Raw genomic sequence first — 20,873 nt, 5'->3', positions numbered from 1 at the left:
ACCCATCTGCAAACACACACAAGGGGACAGGTAAAGCCATTAGTTTACAAACTAATCCCAAACTGCACAGACTCCAGCTCATTCTCTTGCGTGCTCAGAAAGCCAAACACTGGAAAAGTGACATTCAGAGCAGAATCTACTCCTGAGCCTATTTGCTGCTGCAATCAAAGGCCCCCACAGAAACTGCACCACAGAAACTGTAATCTCTGAGTGACTGAACCTAGGTTTTTATACTACACTCCTCTCTGGCATCTCAGCACCCAACCCATGAGGGCACTCATCCTACTGCGCTCAGAGAGGACTGGGCAGGAATGCAGCTTGCACCTTTGTCTGCCTTGTACAGAAGGGGTGCACTTTGGAGTCTCTTATTAGATGGAGAAGGTGGGGTCATGTGTGCCAGCCCTATGGGAGTTAGAACAGAGAAAACATAACCACCTGTTTGTACTCCATTGGGGGAGAATCTTATGGTCACTTTAAGATGAAAATATTAGAGCTATTTTGAAAAGGTGAAAAACCATTTCTTCAGATTCTCCTCAACAGCACAGACCCTGCTCACGTGCATGGTGTAAATCCTGTATCATTCTTTGGCATGATACAGGAGTTGCTCCAGATTCACATTAGGGTAACAAACAGGACTGGCCTATCCTCAAACCCTGAATCCTTGCCATGTAATTTTGACCTGACAGTCCATCAGAAAAACACTCCCTTCTAAGCTCTTCTGGAGGGACCCTATACCAATGCAAAGCAGCCACAGCTCCCACTCGCTGCTCTTGGCACGGGCAGTGCTCACATTCTGCAGGCCAGGCCCATGCACCCATCATGCCGTGTGGCCTTGGCACCAGGAAAGCTGTTTGTTTACTTTCTGGAGATGGCAGCAGGAGGCGTTTGCTATTGAGACCCTCCTTCAATTTTACTGTTGGAGGAAACAGATGGAATTTGATTCTTGAAATGACAATGAGACATGATGACTCAAATTGGTGCTAAGTAAGTGGAAAGGCACAACACAAACTGTACATATCTCTTATTAACAGTCTGGACTCTGAATGTACAGGAAAGCTGAGCTAGATCTAAACTTCTGCAGTGTGGCTAGGTTACTGCTACTGCAAGAACTTTCACTTTAGCGTTGTCTGACTCGTGCATTTAAAAATATAGTATTGCACAAATCGGCTCCTGAACTAATTTAATAAAGTTTATGTACATGTATAATAATGCTCAGGAAAAAGGCCTGTTAAACATGATATGCTTGGAGAGGAGACTAAGGGGGGATATGATAGAGGTCTATAAAATCATGAGTGATGTGGAGAAAGTGAATAAGGAAAAGTTATTTACTTGTTCCCATAATATAAGAACTAGGGGCCACCAAATGAAAGTAATGGTTAGCAGGTTTAAAACAAATAAAAGGAAGTTCTTCACACAGCGCATAGTCAATGTGAGGAACTCCTTGCCTGAGGAGGCTGTGAAGGCTAGGACTATAACAGGGTTTAAAACTGGATAAATTCACAGAGGTTAAGTCCATTAATGGCTATTAGCCAGGATGGGTAAGGAATGGTGTCCCTAGCCTCTGTTTGCAGAGGGTGGAAATGGATGGCAGGAGAGAGATCACTTGATCATTACATCTTAGGTTCACTCCCTTTGGGGCACCTGGCATTGGCTACTGGGCTAGATGGACCTTTGGCCATTCTTATTGTCCCTGCTGCTTCCTTCATAGAATATCAGGGTCGGAAGGGACCTCAGGAGCTCATCTACTCCAACCCCCTGCTCAAAGCAGGACCAATCCCTGACAGATTTTTGCTCCAACTCCCTAAATGGCCCCCTCAAGGATTGAACACCCAACCCTGGGTTTAGCAAGCCAATGCTCAAACCACTGAGCTATCTGTTGCTTCTCTGGGGGAACCTAACATTCTAATACATTGTTCCTGTCTTGCAATCTGCTTAACATCCAGGTCACACAATGTACAACTCCCATTAGAAGGAGACACAGCCGGTGTCAGATAAGTTCTATTTTTCCTAGGTTTGGTTAAACTAGACAAACTTCAGTGTAGTGTTTCCTGTGCCCTAATGTATTTGCAGCAATACTTTCCTATTTGCTATCATTTGAGACATATTTAACAGGTTTCAGAGTAGCAGCCGTGTTAGTCTGTATCCGCAAAAAGAACAGGAGTCCTTGTGGCACCCTGGAGACTAACAAATTTATTTGAGCATAAGCTTTCATGGGGACCTATCCCCAGACAGAGGACACCCATATTAATGGAACATTTGAAAAGACAATGGCAAAGCTAATTGACCAGACACTGACACCTAGCAACCACGGACCCCAAGGGATTTGGATCTCCCCACTTCTCACCAGGGAGGCTGAGCAACACTCCCCCTCTGGAGAACAAAAGACTGGGAAGGTGTGAGGTGGGGGATCAGAGTTGGGGGCTGGAAGGAGATAGGGGTCTCCCTGCAGTGTGAGGAAGGAGGTTAGATTGAAAGGGTTCACTACAGCTTGGCTGGGCTCTGGGTTGACCAGAATGGACTATTCTTTACCTTCATTCCTCTGTGCTACCTAAGGACTTCCTGTGCTGTGTTCCAGTTAATGAAAAAACCCTGCTGTTTTGACAATGCTGTGTGAGCCTTGCTGCAAATGCTTGGTGAGGTGTATTAATCCCGGAGGAGTGTACAAGTCTCCAGCAGGGTCTGTCTCAGCTGGACTCACTGAACGGAGCTCACATTGTGAAGCAGTGGGGCTGAAGGCCCAAAGGTCCAATCTAAGGAGGCAGTGAAGCCCCATGGCTTACCCTGGAAGAAGAATGAGATGCCTAAGGGGTCTGGCACACTGAAGGGGGTCCTCCTAAAGGCAGTTTCAAAGCACCAATCCTCTGACTCCATGACACCAGATTATTGATAAAAATGTCAAATAGCATAGGGCCTAGAACCAACGTGTGCAGGATCCCCTATGAAACACAGCTGCTTGATGACAATTCTCCATTTACAATTGTATTTTAAGAGCTGGCAGTTAGCCAAGTTTTTAATCCATGTAATATGCAAAATATTAATTTTATGTTTTAGTTTTTTAATAAAAATATTGTATAGTACCAAGTCAAATGCTATACGGAAGCCTAAGCATATTACATCAACACTTACCTTTATCAACCAAACTGGTAATTTCATCATAAAAAAGATATCCTGTTAGTATGACAGGATCTATTTTTCCATAAACTTGCTTGCCTAAAGACTAGCTAGAGCAGCTAGGTAACATAACATAAGGGGAAAGTGACAGAGTCCTGGGGCACCTTACAGACTAACAGACGTATTGGAGCATAAGTTTTCGTGGGAGAATACCCACTTCGTCAGACCCACGAAAGCTTATGCTCCAATACGTCTGTTAGTCTATAAGGTGCCACAGGACTCTTAGTCTGGATCTGTAAGAAGCGACAAACACAGCTACCCCTCTGATACTTAACATAAGGGGAAGGTGCTAAGGAGTCACAGGTGATATAAATTCAGTGTGTCACAAACAAATTGAACCGATGTGACAAAGAATGAAGAAATCTTTCAGGTGCTTACATACCCAATGCCAGAAGTCTGGGTAACAAGCAATAAGAACCGGAAACTCTTATAGATAAGAAGAAATGATATAATTGGCATTACTGAAACCTGGTGGGACAATTCATGGCCAGAATGTTAAAATCCCTGGTTATAACCTGCTTAGGAAGTACAGAGAGGGTAAAGGGTGTGTGTGTGGGGGGGTGACATGCTACACTAAAGACATTACATGTTTAGCATTATTGATCATTCAGGTGCAGGATCTTGGATACATATAGACCCAGGTGCTAACAAACAAAGCCCATGAGGGGCTGTTACAGACCATCCAATCAAACCAGAAAACAGGATGAATCACGTCTTAAGCACTGTCAGTGTGTGGAAAGAAATATGGTATTATGGGTACCTTCAAGTTGGAAGATGTATGCTGGAAGTAATAAAACATCATTTGAGTTTCTAAAAATGGTAGATGACAATTTTCTAGCACAAAAAGGTATTGCACCCAAAAAAGTAACGTTTGGACCTCATTATGATTGATAAAGATAATTAATTACTGGACAGGAAGTTGGTGGTTGTCTTGGGACCAATGATCATAAGCAGATTACATTCAGTATTAGCAAATAGAGGACAATCCCAACTATCTATCTATATTTAGTGCTACAAAAGCTCATTTCCCAAGGCTGAGGAAAACTATGAGCAAAATTGATAGGGCAGAAAAAAATACTCAGAACAATATGAATGAAAATCGGAAGTATTTATTAAATGGCAAAAAAGCCACATTTGCACGATCCAGAGAGAAGCAATGTTGGCTAAAAGCCCATCCTGGTTCAGTGGTGAAATGAAGGCAGAAATTACAATACATAAATGGTAAAAGGGGAAATACAGAGCAATCAACATAAACCAGAAGTTATGAGCTGCAGAAAATTGATAAGGGAAGCACAAGACATCAGGAAAAAAAAAATCTATGACTGGAAGAATGAAGAACAAAAAGGAGGTTTTAAAAAAAGTTTATAAGGAACTAAAGGAATCTTAATAATGGTATAGACCCTTTACTAGATGGTGAAATTGTTAATAATGATGCATGCTGACTATGATCTAGTCTATCTTTGAGTTACATTACAGGACATTGGCTGACAAATAGTATAATGCAAGTAAGGGGTAGAATACTGACTGGTTTATAATGCTTATTAGAGTGAAATATTCCACAAAGTAAATGGGAGAACTAAACTAGTAAAAATATAAGGCTTTGCTATAGTATAAAGGTAACATTTAGTGTGAGGGCTAGTGCAGCAGGTTTAATTTTCAGTTAGCCAAAGCAGGCCTGAGGGTTTGATCCCGAGATCATATTATTGTGCACTCTCATACTATCACAAACAAGTTCACTGCAGAAATATAGTACACAAGATAATTGCTTAAATAAATTTAAAATAGATGTTTAGGTGTTTTTGCAACTAATAATGGAAATAATTGTATTGATACAAATGATTTATTAAAGACTTTACTGACATGTTATTTGAGTCAGTAGTCAGAAACCTAAGTATGGTCACATGGAACACCACACATGAACAAAGGGCAGGCCCCATGTTTATTACGGTCAAATCTGACCCTTGATCCATATGGGTTATATACTCTAAAGGTACAGGACATTGAAATATTTGCTTAAATTCTTGGGTGCATTGACTTTGCCAACTGGCATCAACTGAATCAGGACTTGCTCAATGATGTGCTCTACTGATTGATTTTGTCTACTGGTGTTTTCCATGAATCTTAAGAGTATGTTCATAACCTTAAGAGCTACCTTTTTGGTTGTAGCTTGATGTTGTTTGGTTATATTAACAAGTGGACTTATTGGGATGTTATGTAAAGCATTTACCTATATCTGACATAACTGCTTGGGAAAATCGTGGGGTAGTAAAATAGTGAACTTTTCCCATTTCATACACAGAGCAGGCTACATGTAGAAAAAGCAGAAGTGTCGATAAATATTTCTGTTCTTTATTTGGAAAGAAGCCAGATTATACTAATATTAGACAAGGATATTGAAAGAAGTTCCAGTCCACTAGTAATTAAGGAGGATGTTAAACAATTATCTACAAGAAATAAACAGTGTTAAAATAGGTCTGGGTGACTTGCACCCTCAAGGAGTTGGCTTAGATCTCTGGTTTAATACTGTTAATTTTCAATTAATATTGGCATAGAGGGAAGTTCCAGAAGACTGGAAGATAGCTCCTGTTGTACCACTATTCAAAATGGACAAGTAGGATGATGCAGGTACCTATAGGACAGTTTGCCCAATATCAAATCGCAGCTAAAATAATTGGGAAAAAATATATTCATAAAACAAATACCAGTAGTTCTATAGAAAAAAGGTCCTGTCACACCAAATTCCATTCTTTGATGCGATTACAATTTCCACTGATAAAGGAGCTAACTGTGTCAATGTAATAACCTTAGACTTCTGTAAGGCATTTAAATTAGGTCTTTGACTTAGGCAGAATAATTATTCTTTTCTGGAGTCACTCTTATTCTGGAATACAGCATCCACACAAGGAGTTATAACAGTGTAATTATTTCACTACACGTACAGTCAATTTCCCCCATGTAGACAAGTCCTTAGTACTGTACAAAACTGATTAAAAATTAGCTCTATTGAATATCAATAGAACACATGGTAAAAGGAATAAGAACTGGCTAATAAAAATAAAAAAACCTCAATAATAATGGGGGATTTCAATTGTACCCACATTGACTGGGTACATGTCATCTCAAGACAGGATACAGAGAAAGTTTCTTGACACCTTAAATGACTGTTTCTTGGAGCAGCTAGCCCTGGAACCCACAAGAGGAGAGGCAATTCTTGATTTAGTCCTAGGTGGACTGCTTGATAATAGTGAGATAATATAATGAAATTTAACATCCCTGTGTCGGGGAAAACAGCACATCAGCCCAACACGGTGGAATTTAATTTCAGAAAGGGGAGCTACACAAAAATGAGGAAGTTAGTTAAACAGAAATTAAAAGGTACAGCACCAAAAGTGAAATAACAGCAAGCTGCATGGAAACTTTTTAAAGACACCATAATAGAAGCTCAATTTAAATGTATACCCCAAATTAAAAAAAACATAGTAAGAGGACCAAAAAATTGCCACTGTGGCTAAACAAAGTAAAAGCAGCAGTGAGAGCCAGAAAGTGGAAGTTAAAGTCTAGTGAGGAAAATAGAAAAGGAGCATAAATTCTGGCAAAATGCAGTGTAAAAATATAAGTAGGAAGGTCAAAAAATTTGAAGAACAACTAACGAAAGACTCAAAAAAAAAAAATTGCTACTACTTTTTGAGTACCTCAAAAGCAGAAAGCCTGCTAAACAACCAGTGGGGCCACTGGATGATTGAGATGCTAAAGGAGCTCTCAAGGATGATAAAGCAGTTGCGGAGAAACTAAATGAATTATTTGCATCAGACTTCATGGCTGAGGATGTGATGGAGATTCCCAAAACAGCCATTCTTTTTAGGTGACAAATCTGAGGAACTGTCCCAGATTGAGGAGTCATTAGAGAAGGGTTTGGAACAAATTGATAAACTATACAGTAATAAGTCACCAAGACCAGATGGTATCACCCAAGAGTTCTGAAGGAACTCAAATGTGAAATTGCAAACTAATTGTAGTTTGTAACCTACCATTTAAAATCAGCTTCTGTACCAAATGACTGGAGGAGAGCTAATGCGACGCCAATTTTTAAAAAGGGCTCCAGAGGTGATCCCGGCAATTACAGGACAGTAAGCCTGACTTCAGTACCGGGCAAACTGGTTGAAACTCTAGTAAAGAACAAAATTGTCAGACATATAGATGAACATAATTTGTTGGGGAAGAGTCAGCATGTTTTTTAAAGGGAAATCATGCCTCACCAATCTACTAGAATTATTTTAGTGGGTCAACAAGCATGTGGACAAGGGGGATCCAGTGGATATAGTACACTTAGATTTTCAGAAAGTCTTTCACAAGGTCCTCACCAAATGTTCTTAAACAAAGTAAGATGTCACGGTAACTGGTTAAGAGATAGGAAACAAAGGGTAGGAATAAATGGTCAGTTTTCAGAATGGAGAGGGGTAAATAATGATGCCCCCCAGGGGTCTGTACTGGGACCAGTCATATTCAACATATTCATAAATGATCTGGAAAAGGGGATAAACAGTGAGATGGCAAAATTTGCAGATACAAAACTACTCAAGATAGTTACGGCCCAGGCAGACTGTGAAGAGCTACAGAAGGATCTCTCAAAACTGGGGGACTGGGCAACAAAATGACAGATGAAATTCACTGTTGATAAAAGCAAAGTAATGCACATTGGAAACCATAATCCCAACTATACATATAAAATGATGGGGTTTAAATTGGCTGTTACCACTCAAGACAGATCGTGGAGTCACTGTGGATAGTTCTCTGAAAACATCCACTTAATGTGCAGCGGCAGTCAAAAAAGCAAACAGAATGTTGGGAATCATTAAGAAAGGCATAGATAATACAGAAAATATCATACTGCCTCTATATAAATCCATGGTATGCCCACATCTTGAATATTGCATACAGATGTGGTCACCCCAGCTCAAAAAAGATCTTGGAGAAGCTTCAGACAAGGGCAACAAAAATTATTAGGGGTATAGAATGGCTGCCATATGAGGAGAGATTAATAAGACTGGGACTTTTCACCTTGGAAAAGAGATGATTAAGGGTGGATATGATAGAGGTCTATAAAATCATGATTGGTGTGGAGAAAGTAAATAAGTGTTATTTACTCCATCTCATAACTCAAGAACTAGGGGTCACCAAATAAAATAAATAGGCAGCAGGTTTAAAACAAAAGGAAGTATTTCTTCACACAATGCAGTCAACCTGTGGAACTCCTTGCCAGAGGATGTTGTGAAGGCCAAGACTATAACAGAGTTCAAAAAAGAACTAGATAAGTTCATGAAGGATAGGTCCATCAATGGCTATTAGCCAGGATGGTCAGGGATGGTGTCGCTCACCTGTTTGCCAGAAGCTGGGAATGGGCAACAGGGGATGGATCACTTGATGATTACCTGTTCTGTTCATTCCCTCTGGGGCACATGGCACTGCCACTGTCAGGAGACAGGATACTGGGCTAGAGGGACCTTTGGTTTGACCCAGTATGGCCATTCTTATGTTCTAATAGAGCTCAAGAAGCAGTTGTCAATAGGGAATCATCGACTGGAGGGGTTTCTAGTGGGGTTCCACAGGGATTGGTACTAAGTCTGATGCTATTCAACATTTCACCAGTGATCTGGAAGCAAATTTAAAAATCACAATTTTGTAGATGACGACAAAGTTTGGCAGAGCAATAAACAATAATGACAGGGTAGTGAAACAGCGATCCAGATACCTCAGTAAGCTGGACCTATTCAAACAAAATGCATTTTAATACAGTCAAGTACAATGTCATACATCTGAACAGGGAATACAGGCCATACCTATAAAATTGGGGACCACGCTGGAAGGTAGTCACTCTGCAAAGGACAAGCAACTGAACATGAGCTTCCACTGCACTGCTGTGGCAAAAAGGGCTAATGTGATCCCTGATGTATCAACAGGGGAGTAGTAGTTGAGAGATCTTGCCTCTGTGTATGGCTTTGGCACCCATATTGGAATACTGTGCCAATTCTGGTGCCCATCTCTGCAAAAAGGATGTAGAAAAAAAATGTAGAGGATGCACAAGAGAGCTACGAAAGTTATTTCAGGACTGGAAAAATGCCTGAGCTCTTTGCCTCTCACTGTAAATCTGTCTAGTTTATCAAAAAGATTGAGAAGTGACAATTACAGTCTATAAAGTACCTTAAAAGGGAGAAAATACATGATTCTAAAAGACTCTCTAATTTAGCAGAGATGGGCATAAAAAGAACCAGTAGTTGGAAACCAAAGCCAGACAAATTCAGATTAGACAAATTTTAACAGTGAGGTTGATTAATGATTAGAACAAACTACCAACAGCAGTTGTAGATCTGCCCTCTCTCCTTGTCTTCAAATTAAGATTGGATGCCTTTCTGGAAGTTATGCTTTAGTGAAACAAATTATTTGATTCAATATAGGGGTAACCAGTGAAATATAGGTGGCCAGACTAGATGATCTAGTGGCCTCTTCTGGCTTTAAATTCTTGACACTCTGGGCTGGTCTACACTACCGGGGCGGGGAGAGAGGGGAGGAGGGAGGGGAAAATCAATTTAAATTATGCAACTTCAGCTATGTGAATAACGTAGCTGAAGTCGACATACTTAGATCTACTTACCGTGGGGTGTGTTGACAGGAGACGCTCTCCTGTTGAGTCCCCTTGCGCTTCTCCTTCAGGTGGATTACCAGAGTTGATGCTAGAATGATCGGCGGTCGATTTATCGTGTCTACCTATACTAGACATAATAATAGATCCCTACTGGATTGATCGCTGCCCATCAGCCGGTAGTGTAGACAGGCCCTCTGGCTCCTGCATCCCTGGGTGAGAGGACTAAATACAGTGCAGGCTACAGGGTGGGTAAGTGCGTAAAGTAGCCCATTCCCCTACCTACTGCAAACTGAGGAAGCAGCAAGTACAGTCCAAAAGAAAACCTGCAGAAGTTACGGCCTATGGGGGTCACATGAGGAATGTACATTTACAATGTCTAAGTCTCAAATTTGACTTTAAATCTGACAATTTCTTGCAGATTAAAGAGCCTCTGGTCCTCTTCATAAGAGCAAGGTCATATCCTGATGCACTTGTCCAAATTTCCTCTCCTCCCTTCCCCACTATGGTGCAACATTTCGGGCATTAGATGCTGTTCTCCAATCCAGAGGTGGCCACATTTCAGCCGCTGGTGCTATATGCAAATAACTGGAAAGTACTTCAGGGTCCATGAATACGAGAAGTGCTGTGCACGTGATTCTAAATCAGTTTAATTTCCTTCAGCAGAGGTCAGTGATGCACACAGGACATGAGTCAATACAAATACATTACACACACAAACCCTGGATTCTCATCCATACTTTATTATACACATTTACACTTCACTAATAAAAATCTGTACACTTCACATTACAGTATGTCCTAGCCACCAGCTAGCTAGCTAACACTAGGACACAGACGTGGCCGGAGACTGCTGCCCTAGAACAGGCAGTGGGGGCTGCTCTTCCTTTCCAGAGAAGTTTCTTCAGCTTACACTTATCAGAGAGGACATTGTTTTCCATGTAGATGAGCCAGGACAGTGGAACAGGCCTCAACAAGAATCCTGCCTGCATTCAGCTCTTCCCCTGTTCTGTGAGATGGGCAGGCATGGTGCTCCCGCCTTGGCTCAGGATGCCAGGTAGTGTCTTGCCTCCTGCCTACATCCTCATTTCTTCATCTTCATGTCAGCCTCAATGGCACAGCGACGCCCTCTGGTTCCCCCATCCTAATCAAGATGCAAACCAAAGGAAAAAGGTCCAGTATTAGCAAGGATGGAAAAAGCTTCCTTCTCTACTCAAGGAACTGGGAAACTCCACAGATGGAAGACACAGCTCTCTCTGCTTACTGAAAGCTAGGGGAGGGAAAGTACACTGCTGTCTGCTGTAAGATAGGCAGGGGAAAACTTCCCTGAAGACCTTCCTACAAGAGTCAATGTGGTCTAAATATACGAAGTCCCACTGGGGACTCAGAATCCCAATGCCTCTATGGTCTACTGAAAGCAGGAAGAGAAGTTCGGCTGCTTCTCACCTGGAGAGGGGCTTTTTGGGGCCAATACACAGTGCTGCTTTTTATTACGTGAAACATTCCAGTTGATCTGTTCAAGTGGCGAGAGGGGACTGCGGGCTAACATACCTGACCAGCTGCTCATCCCTACAGGAAATGTTCCTCCAGCGGGGTGACCCTGGCTCTAGCTCCCTAGCTTCTCCGCACAGCTACTCTCCATGAATGCAGGGCAACTGGAGGGCTTCTTCTCATCGGATCCCTCTCTCTCTGGCTGACATGCTGCCTCTGCTGAAATGCTTCTCTATCTAACAGATGTGTGAGAAAACAAACCCTCAAAACTTTTGTTCCCAGCTCAAGGGCTTGAGCTCCCAGGAAAGGAAGTGCTTTTCCAGGCTCTCCCAGATAACCAGAGTGGCACAGCAGAGGTGCCTACAGAGGACTGTGGTTGCTTCCTAATCCATGCAACAAACAGAAAGATCAGACCAGATCCCCCCCCGTCCTGTAGGCTGCTCACAGTGCACACTGTCCTGGACGGGAGGAGTGGGGCTCCTATATGTGCATGAACAGGTGTGAAGTGTATAAGAATCTGCAGTGCTGCATTTGACCCATTGTAATAATTGGGATCTAGCAGGCCCATCCCAATGAGGAGCTCAACTGGGGAAGATTGCATAAACTTTATTAAAATGTTCCAGTCACCCATAAAAAATGTGTATAGGAAAAGATACGGAAGTCTAAACAAAAAGGCCTACTGTATTAACATCATGTTTGGTAAACAAGAGTTTGGGACTGGAAATCAATGGACCAAAACCAATGTGTGGGAAATTAGGCCTAAGTGGTGTAAAAGACTACAGGGGACCAGCTATTCCGCCCATCACTCCCTCTTGGGTCCTTAAAAAAAGACCAACAATGGGAAGAATCAAGCTGGCTGCCAACACCACCATCTCCTGGAACCCTGGGATCCACTGTTACGCCTGTGTCATCTTGATCCTGAGGGGTGTTCTGATCAGACCTGGCCAGAGCAACCCAGATGACACTGACCTCCACCAGCTCCAGCTAAATCTTAAACCCCACCTGCTATGGGAGACTTTGGTTCCTTTTGTCAATTCTCCTCAGGTGTCCTTATCCTTCCCCACCTCATTTCTTCTCTTTCCTGTCCATTTCCTTTGGTCTTCTGTTTAATAGACTGGCTTCGCCGGCCAAGAGTGCATGTTTTGTAACACTGCGATCAAAGGTAGCTAAAAGCAATGCCCTAAACAGCCCAGAGGTACAAGTTTGCCAGGTTTTGGAATGGGTGATAAGACCACATGCAGGGCCTGTGTTTCTCTAGCAGTAAGGCTGCAAGTCAGTCAGCACCAGAAGCTGCATTTCCAGAGAGGTTGGTTCACATAACGATCTCAGAGCTATTCGAACCAGTGTCTCCATGCACCCCGGTGTCTCGGAGTATCTGACCCTCTTCTGAATTTGCTGTTCTTTTCTCTCTGTCTTGTTCTAAAGGAAGCAGGATCGGACTTTAACAAGAACTCCAGCCCATCTCAACTAATTTTCTCTTTCCCCCCAAAAAGGACAGTTATTACCATTCTTTAATACCAGATAAAAGACCAGCAGTTTTCCTTAAACTCTCTACTGCTAAAGGGAAAGGGAATATTGTTAAACTGACATCCCTACCTAATACTTGACATGTTTTTCCTTCTTTATTACATCTTTAATAAAATGTTAAAAAGATTTTTAATGAACTAAGGTGGCCACGGTTGTACACCCCAAGCCTTGTTTAACTGTTTAATATCATATTATGACAGGGTCTCTAATACCTTTGACTCTCTAGGCCCATGTATTCCATAGAAATCAGCACAACAGATCTGTCTTCACATTTACGTGGGGAGAAACTAGGACAAAAATTATGGGAGAAAAGGGAAGGAGATGACAGTGCTGCTACCCCGCAAACCAGAAGGAAAGGCAAAAGCACCTCCCAACCCTGAGGACAATGGGATTGAGAAGTCTCTTATTTGATGACCCTAGATGTACATCCACTAGTTTAACACATTGCTACAATCCCCCAGATTCTGTGACAGTGCCACAATCCCCCAGAGAAGGAGCCAGCAGTACCTTCCAACTCAGTTACCTACCGCAGTCACTCAATACTTACAAAGAGAGAGAGAAGGAAGGCAGGAGAGCCCATGGGGACGCTGTCCTGTCAAAAGGCCAAAGAGATTTACTGATCAGATTGTACAGATATGAACATGAACACTCTCCAGAAGCCATACAACCTGCATACTCAAAGGCAGAGAAGTAGGCAACCCCAAGTTCCCCTCCTGCAAGGTATCACACACAAATAACTAGGGGAAAAGGAAGGACCAGCAAGTGAGGATTGTGAGACAGCAAGAACGCTAGGACAGGAGTTTCCCTTCACTCCACCATGTCGTTTCCAATCAAGGTCTGCTGTGTCCCAACACCATTTCGGTGCTCTGTGCATTCAGCCTCTATTTCCCAGAGCAGCTATGTAGCTCCCAGATGACAGGATACAACAGTTGCTACCATTTGAGATGATTTAATCAAGACTGGATGCCTAACTAAGATACACATTACTTTAGCCACAAGTTAAGCTTGATGCAAGAATCACTGGGTGAAGTTCTCTGGCCTGCATCACACACGAGATCAGACTAGATCAGTCTCTTCTGGCCCTAAAATCTGCAAACCAGACCATCCAAGGGAGGGACACTGGAGCGATTCTCCACCCCAATCTCCCTGCCAGGCAGGGACTCCTCCAAAAAAAAAAAAAACCCTGCTTCTTTAAGGTTCTGATTATTACTTTAATACATACATAGGACAGAACTATCACAACTGCTGGGGTGATTCACAGAAGTTGTGTCTGTGGTAACCTACAGCTGCCACTTCTAAACTCTAACTGAAGGTCACATTTCCAGAGAGGTTTGTTCACATAAGGATCTCAGAGTTAGTCTAACCCCAAGTGCATTCATGCACCCAGTGTCTGTGATTAGGTGACCCTCTTCTGCAGCTCTGTAGGATCCTCCTGAAGGAATCACTCTCTCACACAAAAGCATGAGCCCCAGCCTCCTTTTCCCCCTCACCTTCTCTGAAGCATCTTGTTTCCGAGTAGAATCTCGCCCACGCAGGCTCTTTGCACTGATCCCGGACTCTGATGTCTGCATGATCAGCTGTGTGGCCAGAAATTGCTGCATGAAACCACACATTCAGTTATTACAGTATCAAGTGAAACAAGCTCAGTTAGTGGCATTACTCCCACAAACCATAAGGTTGAGAATGACCAGTTTGGAGGTGGCTTGAATTGCTAGTTTGCTTCTCAGCATAAGCTCCCCCGCTTGCCCTAAAGAGCCACAAATAATTCTGGGGGAGAGTAAAAAAGCCACACAAACTCATCAATTTAACTTTGATTCTTATCAGCTGGGACTTGCCAACCCAGTGGGAAATTCTAGATGGCACAAAAAAGCAGCAGGCACTCAGAGCTGAGTAGCCTCTTCCTACAGATCTGCTCAGTACTTCCCATACCAACCAGTGGATAAGTTCTGTCCAACACTGCGCCTCAGCTCAAGCCTTTACCTGGATCTGCTCTAAGACGTCTCGCTGCATCTCCACAGCCATGTGGTATACGTCATGGTCAGAGCTGTTGTACATGACTGCATTCTGGAACATCAGCATGATGTCACGCTGGAACTCAGCTGTGGTTCGGATCAGCCCATTCTCAATATTTTTCTTAATGGTAGATAAATCCATTGGCCTGTGAATGAAATGCAGTTAGAAACAGCAGTAAGATAAACTAACATTGTTTATCCTTTACAACTCTTCTCTTCCAGACAAGCTTGGTCTAGATAATTAGTCCTGCCACGAGTGCAGGGAACTGGAATAGGTGACCTCTCAGGGTCCCTTCCAGTTTTATGATTCTATGTCAGGAATCCAATCACTCCAGCTAACCTGTCTAGCACCATCATGGTCAAACAGGCCTTCTCTGATGTCAATGGTTCTAGACGCAAGACACGAAATGAGATGAGATGTTTTCTGAATGAGTTCGAAAAGCGCGTTAATCCATAGCAACGCTGGAGCTGGATTGTGGGGTGTTCAGATGTGTTTGCTTCTGGCATTAATGAAAGGGGAGGAGGGGAGCTAGTGCAGAGCCCACATATGGTGCAGGAGACACTGCTTGAGCTGGCAGGTGGTTCTAGTAATATATTCGAAGAGACAGTTGTCTGGCAGTATGTAGATGACAGTAGATCAACTCTTTAAAGGAGCTAGGTTTCCTGCAGAGAGAGTTCAGTCTGCCCCTCCACTGACTATTGGGTTCATTCAGATTAAGTCATATCACCGGACAGGAAGTGGGAGTGTGCCAATAAAATCTGCAGATGACACAGCGTTAGGAAATTTTGCCAATACGGAGGACTGGAATATCATATCATACAAGAAGATTCAGATGACCTTGAAAACTGGAGCACTACAAATGGAATGAAATTTAATAGTGCAAAGTCAGGCACTTAGGAACTAACAACAAGAATTTTTGCTATAAGCTGGTAATTTATCAGTTTGAAGCAACATAGGAGGAAAAAGTCCTGGGTGTGTGGGTTGATCACAGGATGACCACGAGCCACCAATGTGATGCGGCCGTGAAAAAAGTTAATGCAAATCCAGGCGGATCCTTCAGATGAATTATTTCTAAATAGAGACTGGGAAGCATTACCATTGTACAAGGCACTGGTAAGACTAGCCCGGAATACTGTATGCAATTCTGGTGTCCCATTTTTAAGAAAGATGAACTCCTGACTGGAATAGGTGAAGAGAAGAGCTACTAGGATGATCAGAGGAATGTAGAACTTGCCTCACAAGAGGAAACTTAAGGAGCTTGGCTTGTTAAGTCTAACAAAACAACGGCTGAGGGGAGATATCATTGCCAACCATAAATATATCACAGGGATAAATATGCGAGGAGAAGGGCTAGTGTTGGCACAAGAACTAATGGATATAAAAAGGCCATCAACAAGATTAGGCTTGAAATTGGAAGAAGGTTTCTAACCATCAGAGAAGTGAAATTCTGGAACAGCCTTTCAAGAAGAGCAGTGGGCACAAAAAACCTAACTTGTTTCAAGACTGAGCTTGATAAGTTTATGGAGGGGATTGTGGCACTATGCTCCATATTCTTCATAGAGATATGCTTATGATATGAATATGGCATAACTAAGATAGGTTTTATGCAAGATGGGTCATGTGCTGGAGGAACCAACTAGGGGCAGAGCTCTTCTTGACCTGCTGCTTACAAACTGGGAAGAATTAGTAGGGGAAGCAAAAGTGGATGGGAACCTGGGAGGCAGTGACCATGAGATGGTTGAGTTCAGGATCCTGACACAAGGAAGAAAGGAGAGCAGCAGAATACGGACCCTGGACTTCAGAAAAGCAGACTGACTCCCTCAGGGAACTGATGGGCAGGATCCCCTGGGAGAATAAAATGAGGGGGAAAGGAGGCCAGGAGAGTTGGCTGCATTTTAAAGAATCCTAATTGAGGTTGCAGGAACAAACCATCCCGATGTGTAGAAAGAATAGTAAATATGGCAGGCGACCAGCTTGGCTTAACAGTGAAATCCTTGCTGATCTTAAACATAAAAAAGAAGCTTACAAGAAGTGGAAGATTGGACAAATGACCAGGGAGGAGTATAAAAATATTGCTCAGGCATGCAGGAGTGAAATCAGGAAGGCCAAATCACACTTGGGAGTTGCAGCTAGCAAGGGATGTTAAAGAGCAACAAGAAGGGTTTCTTCAGGTATGTTAGCAACAAGAAAGTCAAGGAAAGTGTGGGCCCCTTACTGACTGAGGGAAGCAACCTAGTGACAGAGGATGTGGAAAAAGCTAATGTACTCAATGCTTTTTTTGCCTCTGTCTTCACGAACAAGGTCAGCTCCCAGACTGCTGCACTGGGCAGCACAGTATGGGGAGGAGGTGACCAGCCCTCTAGGGAGAAAAGTGGTTCAGGACTATTTAGAAAAGCGATCCAGGGAGGTCCAGGATGACTGGAAAAAGGTTAATGTAGTGCCCATCTTTAAAAAAGGGAAGGAAGAGGATCCGGGGAACTACAGGCCAGTCAGCCTCACCTCAGTCCCTGGAAAAATCATGGAGCAGGTCCTCAAGGAATCAATTCTGAAGTACTTAGAAGAGAGGAAGGTGATCAGGAACAGTCAGCATGGATTCACCAAGAGCAAATCATGCCTGACTACCCTAATTGCCTTCTATGACAAGATAACTGGCTCTGTGGATGAGGGGAAAGCAGTGGATGTGTTATTCCTTGACTTTAGCAAAGCTTTTGATACAGTCTCCTTTAACTTGCTGGCAAGAATACTGTGGAAGTATGGACTATAAGGTGGCTAGAAAGCTGGCTAGATCATCGGGCTCAACGGGTAGTGATCAATGGCTCCATGTCTAGTTGGCAGACGGTAATCAAGCGGAGTCCCCCAAGGGTCGGTCCTGGGGCCAGTTTTGTTCATTATCTTCATTAATGATCTGGAGGATGGCGTGAACTGCACCCTCAGCAAGTTTGCAGATGACACTCAACTGGGAGGAGTGGTAGATACGCTGGAGGGTAAGGATAGCATACAGAGGGACCTAGACAAATTAGAGGATTGGGCCAAAAGAAATCTGATGAGGTTCAACAAGGACAAGTGCAGAGTCCTGCACTTAGGACGGAAGAATCCCATGCACTGCTACAGACTAGGGACCGAATGGCTAGGCAGCAGTTCTGCAGAAAACGACCTAAGGGTTACAGTGGACGAGAAGCTGGATATGCGTTGACAGTGTGCCCCCTTGTTGCCAAGAAGGCTAATGGCATTTTGGGCTGTATAAGCAGGGGCATTGCCAGCATATCGAGGGACGTGATCATTCCCCTCTATTCGACATTGGTGAGGCCTCATCTGGAGTACTGTGTCCAGTTTTGGGCCCCACACTACAAGAAGGATGTGGAAAAATTGGAAAGAATCCAGCAGAGGGCAACAAAAATGATTAGGGGGCTGGAGCACATGACTTATGAGGAGAGGCTGAGGGAACGGGGATTGTTTAGTCTGCAGAAGAGAAGAATGAGGGGGCATTTGATAGCTGCTTTCAACTACCTGCAAGGGGGTTCCAAAGAGGATGGATCTAGACTGTTCTTAGTGGTAGCAGATGACAGAACAAGGAGTAATGGTCTCAAGTTGCAGTGTGGGAGGTCTAGGCTGGATATTAGGAAAAACTTTCACTAGGAGGGTGGTGAAGCACTGGAATGGGTTACCTAGGGAGGTGGTGGAATCTCCTTCCTTAGAGATTTTTAAGGTCAGGCTTGACAAAGCCCTGTCTGGGATGATTTAGTTGGGGATTGGTCCTGCTTTGAGCAGGGGGTTGGACTAGATGACCTCCTGAGGTCCTTTCCAACCCTGATATTCTATGATTCTATGTGAGGTATCATTGGAAAGGTTAGGATGTACTGAATAAGATTATCCTATTATATGCATGTATCATTTTTGTATCCGAAGTTAGAAATATTAACTATGTATCAATTACAAAAGTGTTTGCACCTGGGTAACGCCCACCAGACAGAATGCAATCAATCAGTCTGGCTCGTTAGTCAATGGGCCATTAGGGAGGACAATAGGACTTTGAAGATGCTAATCTCCCACCTTCCTGAGAAGCTTTTTGGGATGCTGCTTTAACACTGCAGGGTCATGTGATCATGTCATCTGATACTGGACCCCATCTTGGCCTGCTAGTATTTTTCCACAAAAGGGATGGATACCAAACTGGGGAACAACAGATTCCTGCCATATGTAAATCCTATTTAAGGAGGGACATGAGTTAATCATGGCTACTTCTTCACTGAATCCCCACTTAGGATGACTGTTGAGAAGATCTAAGAAACAAGGGCGGGGGGGAGGGGAGGAGAGGGAGCTGAGCCCGGGCTGGGAAAAGGTGTCCAGCCTGTGAAAGAAATGCCTAAAACATTTAGGGTGAAAAATTACTACTTGTAACCAGTTTGTTTAGTGTATTGAGCTTTGTTTGCGTGTTTGTTTGCTCAGTAATCTGCCTTGATCAGTTTGCTATCCCTTATAATCACTTAGATTATTTTTTTTATCCTTTGTAGTTAATAAACTTGTTTTTGTTTTCTTTAAACCAGTTTGTGCAATTCATAATGGGGGGGGGGGGGGAAGCTGTGCATATCTTCTTCACGTTGAGGGAGGAGGCGATTTTCAGGAGCTTGCGCTGTACAGATTTCCGTGCAGCACAAGACAATACGATTTTGGGTTTACACTCCAGAGGGGGAGTGCACTTGAGTGCTGGGCAATTCCCACACAGAGCTGACTTCAGTGACTGTCTTTCTGCAGCTGGGCGTGTCCCTACCAGTGTGTGCTGGAGAAGGCTTAGGACAGGGTGAGGGAGCCCAGGCTGCTGGAACAGGTAGGCTCAGTGGTAACCCTGTATATCAAGTGACACCGGGGGTTGGGTGGGGGAGAGAAAAACCCATCACGGGGATGGTATGAGGAGGTGGCCTATAATGGCATATGGCTCATCCAAAACTGCTAACTGCAAGTATCTCTAGTGTCTGGAGACAGCATACTAGAGGGGGAGGGCTGTCAATTACTACAAAGAATTCTTTCCTAGGTGTCTGGCTGGTGGGTCTTGCCACATGCTCAGGGTCTAACTGATGGCCATATTTGGGGTAGGAAGGAATTTTTCCCCAGGTCAGATTAGCCAAGACCCTGAGCAGTTGTCACCCGCCCTCTGCAGGGTTGGGCATGGGTCAGTTGCAGGTTTGAACTAGAGTAAATGATGGATTCTCTGTAACTTGGAGTTTTTAAATCAAGACTTGAGGACTCAAATAGCTCAGGCAGAATTTATGGGCCCATTTCAGAAGTGGGTAGATGAGCTTCTGTGGCCTCCGATGTGCAGGTGAGACTAGATGATGATGATGATAGATTCATAGATTTTAAAGCCAGAAGGGACTAAAGGCCTAGTCTACACTGGGGTGGGGAGGGAATCGATCTAAGTTATGCAACTTCAACTACGTGAATAACGTAGCTGAAGTCGACGTACTTAGATTGACTTACCGTGGTGTCTTCACCGCAGTGAATCGACTGCGGCCGCTCCCCCGTCGACTCCGCCTGTGCCTCTCGCGGCGGTGGCATACAGGAGTCGACGGGAGAGCACGTGGGGATCGATTTATCATGTCTAGACTAGACGCGATAAATCGACTCCAGCGGGATCGATCGCTGCCCACCGATCCAGCAGGTAGTGTAGACATACCCTAAGTTGGGACAGAAAGGCAGTAGCCATTTACTGTACCACTGACACACTGTTCTGAACACCCCATCCAGTCTGAGACCATAGACACTTCTGTAAATGAACATATACCTGTACTGGGGAAGCCCTTTTCTCACAGACTGACAATGGAAACGAGCTTCTTTTCCCACCTTGCAATCTTAGTACTCCCCTGACAGACTCCAGTACAGACACGTCAGACAGAATCTAATGGCAGACGACAGCTGGGCACTTACCTCTGCACGATACTGTGGTAGCCTGGTGCTATATCATCGGTCACAGGTTGTAGGAAGACATTGGCATATCTGCAGAGAAAAGGAGGCAACCGTGAGCAGCCAGACTCCTCAC

General features: G+C 43.6%; 1 protein-coding gene across 15 annotated transcripts in view; it reads right to left on the bottom strand.

The window, feature by feature from the left end:
• Window positions 1-10,531: 10,531 nt before the first annotated feature.
• Window positions 10,532-20,873, bottom strand: part of BRD8 (bromodomain containing 8) — a 24,527-nt gene continuing 14,185 nt past the window's right edge. For 8 of the 15 annotated variants that reach the window (XM_065555273.1, XM_065555276.1, XM_024110797.3 and 5 more), the window contains 5 exons: window positions 20,762-20,830; window positions 14,807-14,984; window positions 14,317-14,421; window positions 13,374-13,418; window positions 10,532-10,952 (listed from right to left, as the gene is read on the bottom strand). In XM_065555273.1, the coding sequence (XP_065411345.1) occupies window positions 10,893-10,952; window positions 13,374-13,418; window positions 14,317-14,421; window positions 14,807-14,984; window positions 20,762-20,830 (457 nt within the window). In that variant the 3' untranslated portion in view covers window positions 10,532-10,892. Of the gene's footprint in view, window positions 10,953-11,359; window positions 11,536-13,373; window positions 13,419-14,316; window positions 14,422-14,806; window positions 14,985-20,761; window positions 20,831-20,873 lie in introns of all 15 variants that reach the window. The other 7 variants (XR_010589973.1, XR_010589976.1, XR_010589977.1 and 4 more) reach the window with 2 other exon arrangements.

The sequence above is a fragment of the Chrysemys picta genome, chromosome 8 (genome assembly GCF_011386835.1).
Source record: "Chrysemys picta bellii isolate R12L10 chromosome 8, ASM1138683v2, whole genome shotgun sequence".
Lineage (NCBI taxonomy): Eukaryota > Metazoa > Chordata > Testudines > Emydidae > Chrysemys > Chrysemys picta.
This window is presented reverse-complemented; position numbering and strand designations above follow the sequence as displayed.